A 12,560-nucleotide genomic window follows, 5' to 3' on the forward strand; every position below is an offset into this window, starting at 1 on the left:
CTCCTGCAGCAGAAGACATGCCCATGTCACCCTCACAGAACTGGTGTGCCATGGCTGCAGCCTCCCTGGTCAGCCACAGCACTGAGGTAAGGGACAGACTCCTCCCTTAAGAACACAGCACCGATGCACCATGATGGTGCAAGCCTGGCTGCCTTGTAGGTATTTCCTGGAGTTTCTGTGGTCTTGACTCTGAACACAGTATCAAGCACTACCATGTGTGACCTGGACTTCGATGTTTCCTGCTGCAAAGCTAGGTTCAGTACCCCTAGTTTTATTTCAACTCAGAGAGTTCGGGTTTCTCACCATGGATCTTAAATGCAAAAACTATGGATTCTCCCCAGGGCTGTGGCAAACACCCTAAAGTTGCTGCTGCCCAGGCCTGGGCTAATAACTTCAGTCTCACAGTGGGATTGTGTATGGAAACATTCTCCATGTTTCTAGAAGATTTTTCCCCTCAGATAGAATAAACAGTCTTGAGACCTGAGTTATGTTTCTGGAAGAGGAGAATCTGACTTTTGGTTGGCTCTTTCACACTTACGTAGACATGGGGTGAAGAGTCCGGTGTAGGAAAAAACCCCTTTATCTCTCTGAAAGCAGAGAGAACCCCAAAAGAACTGTAACTTTCTCTTTTTGCAATGTAGAAAGGGATGAGATGAAGATTGAATAACATCTATTTTGGGAAGTGAAGGGAAAGGCTTCTTCAGTGGTGATGTACTCTGTTGTCCTTCGTTTCACTTCTCTGAATTTAAAGCTGCCTTGGCAGCACAACACTGTAATAGTACCTGCTCATGGTCCAAGTGTCTCAAGTCTTCCTGTAGAGCAGGCCTGAGACAAAGCAAGGGGTGTTGGGAAGGCTGCCTGTCTGGTCCTTTGCAATATGTCCTTTACCCACAGGGCTAGAGAGAAGGCCACTGTGGTGACATTAGGTCTTGCTAGCCTACAGAACAAAAGGGTGAGCCTGCTTCCCAAACTGAGGTCTCTATGAGTGGCAAGCAGTGTGCTGTTAGTTGCTGGGTTGGAGGAGATAAACCTATGTGACCTGTGTATATTCTTTCCTGTGAATAATCCTTTAGAAGATAACCTGCTTTCACGGAAGCATTGCTTAAGTCTTGCTGTGCCTGTGCGATTAGTCCTGGGCCCCCGGGTCACTGCAGATTCAGTCCTCAGTCTACATGTGCATCTCAACTCCAGGAGTGAGAAAAAAAGAAATTTTGTCTGTCTCAGCAACAGAGACCAGTAAATTCTATCAATCACCCAGCTCCCAGTTTTACATAAGTTTCAGGACTTTATTTGGTTCTGATACACGTAAGATATTTAGATGGAAAGCTAGGACAAGTTATATGCCTAACATACTAGCTGGGTGTCTAACACCTTTGCCAGTTTGGCCCATAGCCCCTACTGTTTGCTGACTTAAGTCTTGTGCTGCAGGTCCTTACCGCACTGTCCATGTAGGCTTCAGTCCAAATAATGTCATGGTCATGGTTGATGACCATGGGACGGCTGAGTACGTGCAGGTACTCCATCACATTTTCCTGGACATCCGCCAACGTGGAGATCTGAGTGTAGTAGCCTTCACAGAGAAACAGAGGTGTGAGAAACTCTTCTAGCACATCTTTGTTATTTTTAAATGAGCATTTGTGTGAAGCTAGAAAACTGAATGTCAAAGACTGTATCTAAGTCACCTGTTTCCAGAACTTTCTTCCTGCAGATGGGCCCATAACAATCCAACACTTTATCAATGAATACAGGGGAAGAATGTCTTCAAATTATAAAAAAGTCTTCTAAACTAGCTGCTTAGAAATGCTAGCACAGTGTAATGTCATGAGGACTCTTGTCCTACTTCTCACCACATGGAACTGATTGGTTGTACTTAGTACAGAACAGAGCATGGCAGATAGATGGAAAACTTTTGTTATCACTAGGAAAACACTGCCATGTGGAAAGGCTCATGGTCTGATAAGTTTTGTGATGTAGAAACAGATTTAGTGTACTTGAAAATTAGGACTACAAGAGCTATACAATGTGTTGAAACAGAAAAATCAAAACCAATGAGCCTTCTGCAGAGCTCAAGTCTGGTAAGTGAAAATTCAAGTGCAAAGAGCATATTTTTGTTTTGTTTGGTTATTCAGGAGGAGCCATTCTCACATTTTATGGTGAGCTAACAGCAACATGATTTCCCTGTCACTAATCTTATAGTTGAACATGCAATCTGAAATCCAGGAATTTTTTTTTATCTAACAAAACCTGAAAATGTTACATGTGATTCATAGTGCTAATAGACAAACATTTCAGCCTTGAACACCCGTAGTTCACATTCCACAGGCCAGCAACTCCTGTCTGTCAATTATCTTCAGTAGCACATGCACCCGTGCATTTCAGAGATTGCTGATGCAACTGGTCAGACAGGAAAAGAGTTGATACACCTAGCTTCAATCTTCCCTTCCTTTCCTTGTTTAAGATGGATACTGTTGGACCAAGCCTGTCTCCAGGCACACTAAGACCAAGTCATGTCCAAACAGGGAAGACTATTTTTTTTTTTTCCCCATCTCTTTCTTTCTGTTGTACATTCTTGTAGAACTAACTGGATGCTTTAACTGGCCCCAAATACAAAGAGGTGACTCACCTACCCTGAATGGATTTTCCCATTCATGCCATTTCATGCCAGCTAGAGAGAATATTGGTTTTGGGGTGTGATCAACAAGCTATTCTGATACCTCAGTGAAACCAGTGGCACACAAAGAATTTGGCCAGGATACCGGGATTAACCCACAGATCTTGTGAAAAATGCTGTAAAATCTTTAAAGAAGAGATGTTTTACATCCAGTCAAAAGATGTAAGGCTTTCTGAGAGAGGTTTAGACAGATTGTCTAAAGCCAGCAACTGGGACACAATAAGCACAGGGGCTTAGGCGGACAACAGCCAGCATGAATCTCGGTCACAGTGTCCGTTGGCACTGTGACAGGAAAATGTGGTGGCTCAGCATGGAGGACTTGTGTTAGTTGGACACGGGCATGCTTCATGGGGACTAGCAGGGTCTGCTTTTTCCTTATATTGTCTTCCAGCTGAGGGCTAGTGGGCCCCAGCTGTAGTGAGGAGGCCTTAGAGGGCTCCAGGGCCCTGTGACTGCAGCCCAGGTGTGAGATTGGGGATGGGAATCATTCCTGTACAGCACCTTTGTTGTTGCAGGCGATCCATTTCACATTGGGGGCAAAAGTGACCTCCCGTCCAATGAGGTAAGTGAAAACCCGGACCTGGGAACAATAATGCAAAGACAGAAGAATCAGACTGTAACATGCTACCAAACCCAAATAACCGAGGTTTGGCATCCTGCTCTACACTGGTGTGAATGCCTGTTTGTGGTGCACAGCAATAGCTCTGCTTTCACGCAGAGACAGGAGCCTCTTGCTCCATTTGTTTCACATTTTGTGGGCTGGAACTTCATTTCCAATTACAATAAGCCCTGAAAGCCAAGTAGCACCCAGGATCATCTGAATAACAAAGCAGAAGTGCAAATTCTGTTTGATTTTATGATAGCAGCTCTGCCAGGCAGTCAGCAACCCCATGCAGACAGGTTTATAGCTCACAGGAATCCTTTACTCAGGGGAACAGCTGGCCCCATGAATCATTTAGAGAAAGCTTCACCATTTCTCCTGTGTTTGACCAATAACAAGAGCCAATCCTGAAATAAACTGCTTTAACAGCCCCGTGCTCTGGTCTCTCAGTAGCCTGCTTCTCTCCCCCTTTGTGCATTGCTGCTAGCTGGGATGAGGTAAACAAATAAATCAAGAGGGTTTAGGATAAGCCATGGTCTATTCTACTTTCACAGTCTGCTCTGCTAGTACAAGCCTGTTATCACAGACCTCAAAGTAAATAGGACTGGAAGGCACCTAGCGAGGTTGTCTGTGTCATTCCACTGCCAACCATAAGAACTGGGAAAATTATAAACAGTTTTTGATGGGATTAAAATACTCTACTTTTTTAAAACTAAGAAAAAAAACACCAAAAAACCAAACCACAACACAGTCTTTATCATCTTATCAGGGGGATGTTTTGATTCCCACACCTTTGGAAAATGAGGTGTATGAAAAAAACTTCAATCCGCACTGACATACAGATATCCATTTGTGACCCTGCTACCTCTAAAATCACCATAGCAGGCTCCTGCCAGGCTGTTTTGTGTTAACAGCAGGATGCACGTGGGTATTGGAGAATGTGAATTCTCTACTCTGCCTGTCATCCTGGCTCACACTCCTCTATTCCCAGTGTAGCAGCATAGGACCTTTCCTTGCCCTTTCTATTTATCCCTTTCCAGACAAACCTTCCGATCTGGCCAGTTGTATTTTTCAAACACAGCTTCATAATCCTCCACTGCTCCATCTGTGATCAGCATGATAGCTTGGTTACACAAGCCTCCTTGACCAGCATCTCTGAACTACAAACAGAGAAAAAGAGCATTAGTTTGCACAGGCCATTTCTGTATAATTGCAGTGTGTTCATTCATGATGGGCCAGATCTTGACTTCTTCTTGCAAGTCTCACACTGTGCTCAGAAAGAGATCTGTTTAAATAAAGACTGTGTTTGTATAATGCTTATAATTTTTTTATTTGTACAGCCCTTCCTAGCACATGTGGACACAGAAGACTTTACAGTAAAGTATAATAGTAAGAAGAAAAAAAAGTGCTGTAGAGAAAGGGTGTGACTCCCTGCTGTCTTACATCTTGAACAGTCACATTCATTTATGCAAAATGACTATAAACTGACCATAAACACCGCAATCCTGATTTGACAGCAATAACTGTCACTTTTTATGACAGAAAATGTGAGAGGCAGGGGAAATCAGACTCATTATTTCAGGGCAAATCCATCAATCTGCCAAAGAAATAGCAGAGAAAGGCAGGAGCACATGAAAAAAAGATGGCTACTGCCACCAGTGCTGAAACAGGTTATGAATGTGCCAGACAGAAAGGCCATACACTGTAATGACAGACGACGTGTCATCTGTGCATAAGTGACATTTAAGGTAGAGTGGAAGTATGGCTGGGACTCTGAAACAAACGCTCCCAAGAGCACATGGAAAGGTGTTGAACAGCTGCACTTTTACAGGCAAATCAGACCCTGCCTGTCCATCAGCAAGGAAGACCAGCCCTTGGAATTACAGAATCACAGAATGGTTGGGGTAGGAAGGGACCTCTGGAGATCATCTAGTCCAACCCACCTGCTAAAGTAGGTTCACCCAGAGCAGATCACACAGGAATGTGTCCAGGCAGGTTTTGAATGTCTCCTGAGAAGGAGATTCCACAGCTTCTCTGGGCAGCCTGTTTCAGTGCTCTGGCACCCTCAAAATAAAGAAGTTCCTCCTTACATTTAGATGGAACCTTCTATATTTCAGTCTGAATGCTGCTAGTGTAGTGCTCCTGCCTGCAGAGCTGCTTGCCTCTCATGCCCTCAGTTACACTGGCTCTGGAGGAGAACCCAGTGCCTCACACTGCACCAACACAGCTCTGGAATCAGCAGTCACCAGAGGACATAGCAGAGGACATCGAGGCACAAAAAATGAGCATTTACTTTGCTGTGGTGCCCAGCTCAGTGTCAGTACGCGCTTCTCCTTGCACAGCATCTCACTGCTTTTATTGTCTGAGCAAGGAAAAATCTAATCAACAAAAGAGGATACAGAAACTCATGCAGAGTAAAAAAATATGGAGATGGAGATATGGCAACTCTGCACAAGAGATTAATGAGAGGTAATAGCATGAGATGGAAGGCATACAGGAGATTAACAGAAAGGAATCTAAGGTTATATGAAACACAGCAGCAATTTTAAACTGGAGAGTGTAGTTATATCTTCTAAATGAGGAAAAAGGTATCCAAGTAGCAAGGCTAATTGCATAAAATAAAATCAATCACCGGATGAGAGAACAAGAGCACAGGGTGTGAACTGGGATTTTTTAGATGCTTTAGGGTTCAATTCACAAGTCCCTTCTGGTTTGGTAAAGCTATGTTAGGACAGAAGGCAAATGCCTTTACTAACACGGATGGCACTGTGATTCCACGACAGGTTGACATCATGACCGTCAATACCTGGAAGCCAAGTTCAGATATCCCCTGTCATTTCACCACTCCCACAATTACCTCTGTGTGTATTTCTTATTAGGAAATTACCAGGTTCAGTGCTAATATCGCCATGTCTCCTTCCAGCACCATTTATGTTATCAGTGCTGCCTCCTTCAACATTACTCTTAATGTTGTTTGAGTACCTGTTACTTTACTGCAGTAAGCATGGATTCAACAGCTTCTGAGTGACCACACATATGAACACATCTCTCCCTGTTTCTTGATAATCCCATTACTTGTGGCAGTGACCAGAATCAGCACAGATGATTTTTGGGTCCTTTTGTGGCTGGCTGCAGCCGTAGCAAATGATCTGACAACATTCACATCAAGCTCTGAGCATAATTCCCTGCTCTAGCTGAAGTCTCAGGAGAATGAAAAAAGGGGAGATGAGGAACAAGATGTCTGAAAAGATGTAGTCTACAGCTGCGGTCAGCAAATGAGGCATGGAGCTACATATTATCCCATATAACTTCGGTCACATTGCCAGGAGTAACAGGCATGTTTTAATTAATTCATGGTCATGGTATTGTGTACTCTCTTGTTTGCTCATTGCCGTTTACTTTGCCATTGTAGCCTGACACAGAATTACTGGCGAAGCTGTAGGAACATCAGCATAACTCAGTGGGGGGCAGGCACGTGTGCTGATTATATACACATCTGGCCAAAAGTCTGAGCAGCCCCTCTGTCTTCTCCTGCCCCATTCTTATGCAGACCTGTCTCCAGAATTACTGAAAATTCAAATTCAGTGGAAAGCATCCCATGGGGAGAGAATTAGCAGCAGAGAAGGAAACAAAGACAGTGAAGACGAAATGAGAGATGGCATTAAGTAAAATAGCATAAACTGGTAAAAAGGAAGTCCTGAGCTTTGCATATCCTGAAAAATATGCTCCAGAATCCAGGTCTATAAAAATGTGAATGGAATCAAGAAAATATGTATAAAGATTTAGATAAGAAGCAAGAAAGGAAGTAAAATTACTGTGTTGCCAGATGATAAAAACCAGAGGGAAATAGCCAGGCAGAGATGCTTTATAACCTCCATATTCATCATCAAAAGGACAATATTGTAATGGTTGGGTACACGCTGAAGAGATAAGAAACAAAGAAAAGCATGAATGAATTACAGACAGGGTCACAGAGTGTTAGGATTAAATAAAAAGTTAATTGAAAGCATTTGAATAGTCTGTAGACAGCAGGGAGGGACAGAATTGCAGGAGGTGTTGCCAGACTACTTGCCTCATGGGCTGAGACTTGACTGGGACTATACAAGATCCCAAAGGATGAACAGGAAATAATCAGAAAACATGCTTTTCAAGAAGGGAAGCAACTAGATGGGAAGATTGTCCTTGAATATCCAGCATGTTGACAGAAGAATTAGTAACAAAGTCCTCTTTGAGTGCACAAAGGGAATGCATCCCCACACAGATAGGGCATAAGAGGCCACAAACTCCTTTGATTACTCACAGCACCAAACGGGTTTATTCTTTGTATGATACCAGTGTGCTCAAGTTATGCAGCATTTTACATCCCACTGAAATCCAGTTTGTTACCAGTTTCACCATTTTTTGATCACCCATTGCCATTTTGGAGTAACTACTCATAATTAGCCTTGAAATTGGTGTAATGCCTGAGTTCAACAGTGAGTCAAAATATCATTAAACCGTCTTGGTGTTAAGATGAAGTATCATTCCCAGATGGCCTCAGAGAGAACAACCTGGGGTTTATTTTCCTTCATGGGGTAAGAAAAACATCAGCTTTCAACATACCTACTTATTCTGAGTGGATCCTGAGAAAGGAGGATCCATAAGAGTCACAGATTTTGTACTACCTAATCCTAAGAAAGTCATATATATAGAATAGGATTAGGGCTTTGTGTTTGCATATGTATTTATATACACACATATATGCGCCATGCCTATGAAAATATATAAATATCCTTACAATTGGTTTACACTGGAAAGAATAGGTGGCTTAATACTGGCTAGAGAGGAATAATGCAGAGGTAGATCAGCTGGATAGGAATTAGCAATGTGACTGAAGAAATGTAACTGTTGTCTTATGCTGTGTTAAGAAGACTATAGTGTGTAAAACAAGGAAGGTAATTATTCTGCTCTGCTTAGCACTTGATAGCTCTCAGCTGCAGCACTTACATGCTGTTCGGAGGATGGTGTTTCTGGGAAGGCAGACAGCCTGCAAGCAGCCAAGAGCAGAGCAGTGGCCAGAACAAAGGGGTATAAATCCTACAGGAAAAGGGTGAGAGGACAAGATGTGTCAAGCTTGTTGAAACAAATAAGAGAAGGCAGCAGCAAGATAGGCTAAAACATGATAAACAAGAGCTCAAAAGATAGCACTTGATGTCTGAGAATTGTGAAGCACTTTCTAAATGTATGCTTAACACCGTAGTTTCCCTGGGATGCATATTTTACTGAAACCACTTTGTGTGTGGCTAAATTGAAATAGAGAGTTTAAGTGGTTTATTGAGCATGGCAGAGAGGGGTAGGGAAGGCTCTGACTAACTGTTCTCCTGAAACTGTTCTGCAAATTGCATCACGTATTAAAATATGCCTGTCTACCCCAGAACATAATGGAGGAAAACAAAGATGGTGCTCTTCTTCAGCCTCTCTCTGCTACTCATACCTCATTGAGTAGGTCTCTGCTGGGCTATTAAGTCTACGAGCAATTGGACTCAGGAAAATTACCAGGGAAATTTTGCAGTCACTTTCATTACAGATATTATTATTGGTTGTCTATTGTAATCAGCAAAGCCTGTTTCATCAGTGTGATGTAGCAATTTTCATTTTCATTCTCTTGCGTATGCCCCTGTGAACAATAACAGGACAGTCTGTGAGGAACGGCTGTGATTACAAGCTGAGAATGTGAATTTTGTCTGATGGGAAGGGGGTGGCCAATTCCACCAAAATTCCCCCTTCTCCCACCTGCATGACTGCAGCAGCACAGATTTGTTTTTCAGGGCACAACAATGAAAACCATTTTCCTCCCCTATTACTGACATAGACCTAAAAATCTCTAAGAGAAGATTTTGGAGTCCTTAAAGCCTATGAGCACTTGCAGGTGGTACACTTTTGCCTTAAGGAGCTTAGCTGTGGTACTTGCAGAGCCTGGGGTCTCTGAGCTGGTGATACCAAAGCACACTAGATGAGAAGGGAAGCTACAGTTTGGGGAAGACTGTTGCAGGACAACAGGTCTGATCCTCTACCTGCCTGCCTACGTACATGCAGCCTCTTGGGCTGCTGTGTGGGCACTGAGATACAATCTCTGTCTCTTCTGAATGTCACCAGGTAGACAGAAGTCCTGGGATGAAGCTGCAAAGTGACTGCAGGTTGTCCTGCAGGCCTCCTGCTGCACATACAGCTGGCCCACAGCTGGCTGTCAACAAGGTGCCCAGCTACTGGCTTCAGTGCCCTTGAACTGAGGTCCCAGTTTGCTGAAGAGAAGGCAATTATAGTCCATGGTATAGTAAATGATCTCTCTTTTGTCATGCTGCAAGAAAGCTGCAACCACTGTTGCTGGGAAAGGAAAACTGGGTGAAAGAGATACATAGCCCTGCTTCATACCTTTCTTTGACAAGAAAATCACTGTTTCTGAACTCCTGTTTCATGGAGAACAGTTCCCAAGATGCAGAAGAATGACACCAGCAGCCACACAGTGTGCAGCCACCTTTCCTCATCTGCAGATGCTCAAAGGAAAGATGCACAAATGGCTGATTCAACTACCCTCTCCCCAGATATGAGGTGATAAAGAAAGGCATGAGGCAAGCAGCGCCTCACCTTGTGAATCAATAACATCAGAAGGTTTTATCACCACTGGGTGCCATACACTCTAAGAGCAATTTCAGAACCATTTTGACCTCATTAAGCCACGGAAGAATCAACAAGGATCAAGATAAGTGATGACTACTTAAGCTGTTGACTGCATTTTTTATGCCAAATAGAGGGGAAAAATATTTTCTCTACCTGCCAAATAGCATTCTCTCTGTTACTGCAGTGGAGTTATTAGTCCACTGGGCTGCATGAGCACCACTCTTTTTCTCTGGAGGTATTTTTGGTCCAGCTGTGTTAGGACCAAAAACGAGGACAGTTTTTTCCATCTCAGCTGTTCCACCATGCACATGTACCTTCTATTTCCCAAGGGCATGCCTGACCCAAAGTACGCAGGATTTTTCAAAGGTCCTACCTCCTGGAGTCTTGAGGATTGCATAATGTCTAGTGAGTGAGCCATGCCTGCCAGAAAGGAAGTGTGAGGTCTCATCATTAGTGGAACCACCCCAGTTTTAGCACCTGTGCCTGCATGACTGGCTGTGCTGGTTAAGAGAGTCTGCAGTTGTACTGCACTGGGCTTCTTTAATATGTTGTCACTGTACATAACCAGTGTTATATTAGATATTAAGAAATACTTTTTCCTCTGGTGGAAAAATCATTTAAATATTCTGATTCATACAGTGGAGACACATATAGGCTGCTCTGGATCTTTGTTTTTAAAGATAATTTTGTCATAAAGTGCAAGGATACATATAGATAAATCTAGCAGCCATCTAGTCCATGTAATTGTTGTAGGTTTATATCATTACTGCTTCCCTATTCATCTTGGTAACTAATGCCCCAAAGACGTTGAACCATTACCACTAGCAGTGCTACCATCCTATTACTGGCAAGTCAAGACTACACTACGCTCATCTCAGGCTACCATGAAGGCCATCATGCTTCTACTACCACAGACAAGTCAGCTCAGCTACCATCATCCCTGGGTTCAGCACTGATCACGCTTGAATTGTCATAAATTAGGAACGGCATTACCATTGACAATGAACTTAAACTTTTAGTTTGTAAAATAAGTAAGAGTGGAGAATCTTTCCCAGGATGTTAATACCTCTAGCATGCTACCTTTAGCATCAACACCATCATTATGGCCGCTAGCACTGTACTACGTCCACATCTTTGTAAGCACCAGAGCCATTGATGCCAACCCTCTATGGATGGTACAGTGGGGGTGTTCAGTTGATTCTTGGTCATTTTTTGGATAATATTCCTTAAGAAACAGAGTTAAGTTGTACGTCTACCTCCAGGCTATAAGTCCCAATTGTTCACATAAGGCAATGAATCATTTATGATTCTTATCACAGGACATGATCAGACTGATTAATTCTCCTGTACCTGTGATTTCTCCCCCAAGCACTGATCCTCAGCAAACTGACATTGAAATAAATCTGGAGCCTGAGAATAATCTTTCATGTCTTCATCATAATCTACTTACCAAGGCTCACTAATAACATTACTTATGTCCAGAATTATTGCCCTTAGCTGATCAGTTATATTTTATTGCCACCATCTATAACCAAGGTGCCTAGGCAATGCCCAGTTATGGGGCTCATTAAAGAAACACAAAGCCAAAGCCTTGCTGGCTCCTGCAAAATTACCCCTGGGTTACTCCTTGTGCACTGAGGGGAGCAGATCCCAGCCCTTATAACTCTCACAGAAATCGTGAGACTGGCAGCAGGAGGAAATAAAAGCTTCACTCCCACTGAAATCCATGAAGTTTTTACACAAGAGCAACTCATTTTAGTCCAGTGAGGGCAGCTGGGTCAGTTGTTGAGTCATGTCAAGGCTTCTTGGGCTGCTTCCCTCATCTTGCTCAGCCAGCAGTCAAAATCCTCCTGTTCCAGGATGAGCTGGAACAATGCAGAAACAAGGAGGAGAGGCTGATTTGGTGGGGCCAGCCAAGGAAAGCGGGAAGGCTGCCGCTGCCCCAGCACCCCATCAGCAGGGCCCCCACACCTGCAAGTTCTGCTCTGCTCGTCACCCCACTGCCCGTCCCTGCCTGCGCTGCTGCCCTCCTGGGCAGGAATCGGCAGCCCCAGGGCATCACACACAAAACAACACCTCAATGAAGCCATGTCACCCCTGCACACTGCTTGTCACAAATTTGGAGCCCTGTGAGATCAGGTCACACAGCCTCCTCCCTGCAGGACCATGGCAGATGGACTAAATTGTTAGATGCACACATAGAGGGGAAAGTAGGGATGGGTAGGGACACGTGTGCCCTACACAAGCATTGGCACTGATTTTCTTACCTCCCTCAGGATTTTGAAGGCCTCTGTCAAAGCCTTGTTCACAGTCCCGACTCCTTTTGCCTGGAGTTCGTCCACCAGCTGCTTGAAGTGCTGACGAGAAGAGAGGCAGAAAGGCAGCAATGAGTTGCAGGTGGCAGGCAGGGCACACCCTGGGACCAGGGCGTAGGGGAGAGTAACCTGGAAAAGTCTGTGCCATTGGGCTGCTGATCCTTCACTGCTACTGGCAGGGCAGTGCTTTAAGTGGCTGCTCCATTGGCAGTGCCATCATGTTGCACCTATGCCCAAGCAGCCACAGCAGGACTGCACTTCTCAGCCTGTGGGCTGCGAACCATTGTTGGTCCATGGAATGTCACACAAAGGACAA

The 12,560-nt window shown here is 44.0% G+C and overlaps 1 protein-coding gene across 1 annotated transcript in view; it reads right to left on the reverse strand.

The window, feature by feature from the left end:
* CACNA2D4 (calcium voltage-gated channel auxiliary subunit alpha2delta 4) overlaps positions 1–12,560 on the reverse strand; it is a 141,073-nt gene that overhangs the window by 104,914 nt on the left and 23,599 nt on the right. The window contains exons 10-13 of the mRNA XM_071817636.1: positions 12,197–12,286; positions 4,319–4,432; positions 3,173–3,251; positions 1,437–1,570 (exon numbers count right to left, since the gene is read on the reverse strand). Coding sequence (XP_071673737.1) covers positions 1,437–1,570; positions 3,173–3,251; positions 4,319–4,432; positions 12,197–12,286 — 417 coding nt within the window. The remainder of the gene's footprint in view (positions 1–1,436; positions 1,571–3,172; positions 3,252–4,318; positions 4,433–12,196; positions 12,287–12,560) is intronic.

Source organism: Patagioenas fasciata, chromosome 1 (assembly GCF_037038585.1).
Source record: "Patagioenas fasciata isolate bPatFas1 chromosome 1, bPatFas1.hap1, whole genome shotgun sequence".
Classification (NCBI taxonomy): domain Eukaryota; kingdom Metazoa; phylum Chordata; class Aves; order Columbiformes; family Columbidae; genus Patagioenas; species Patagioenas fasciata.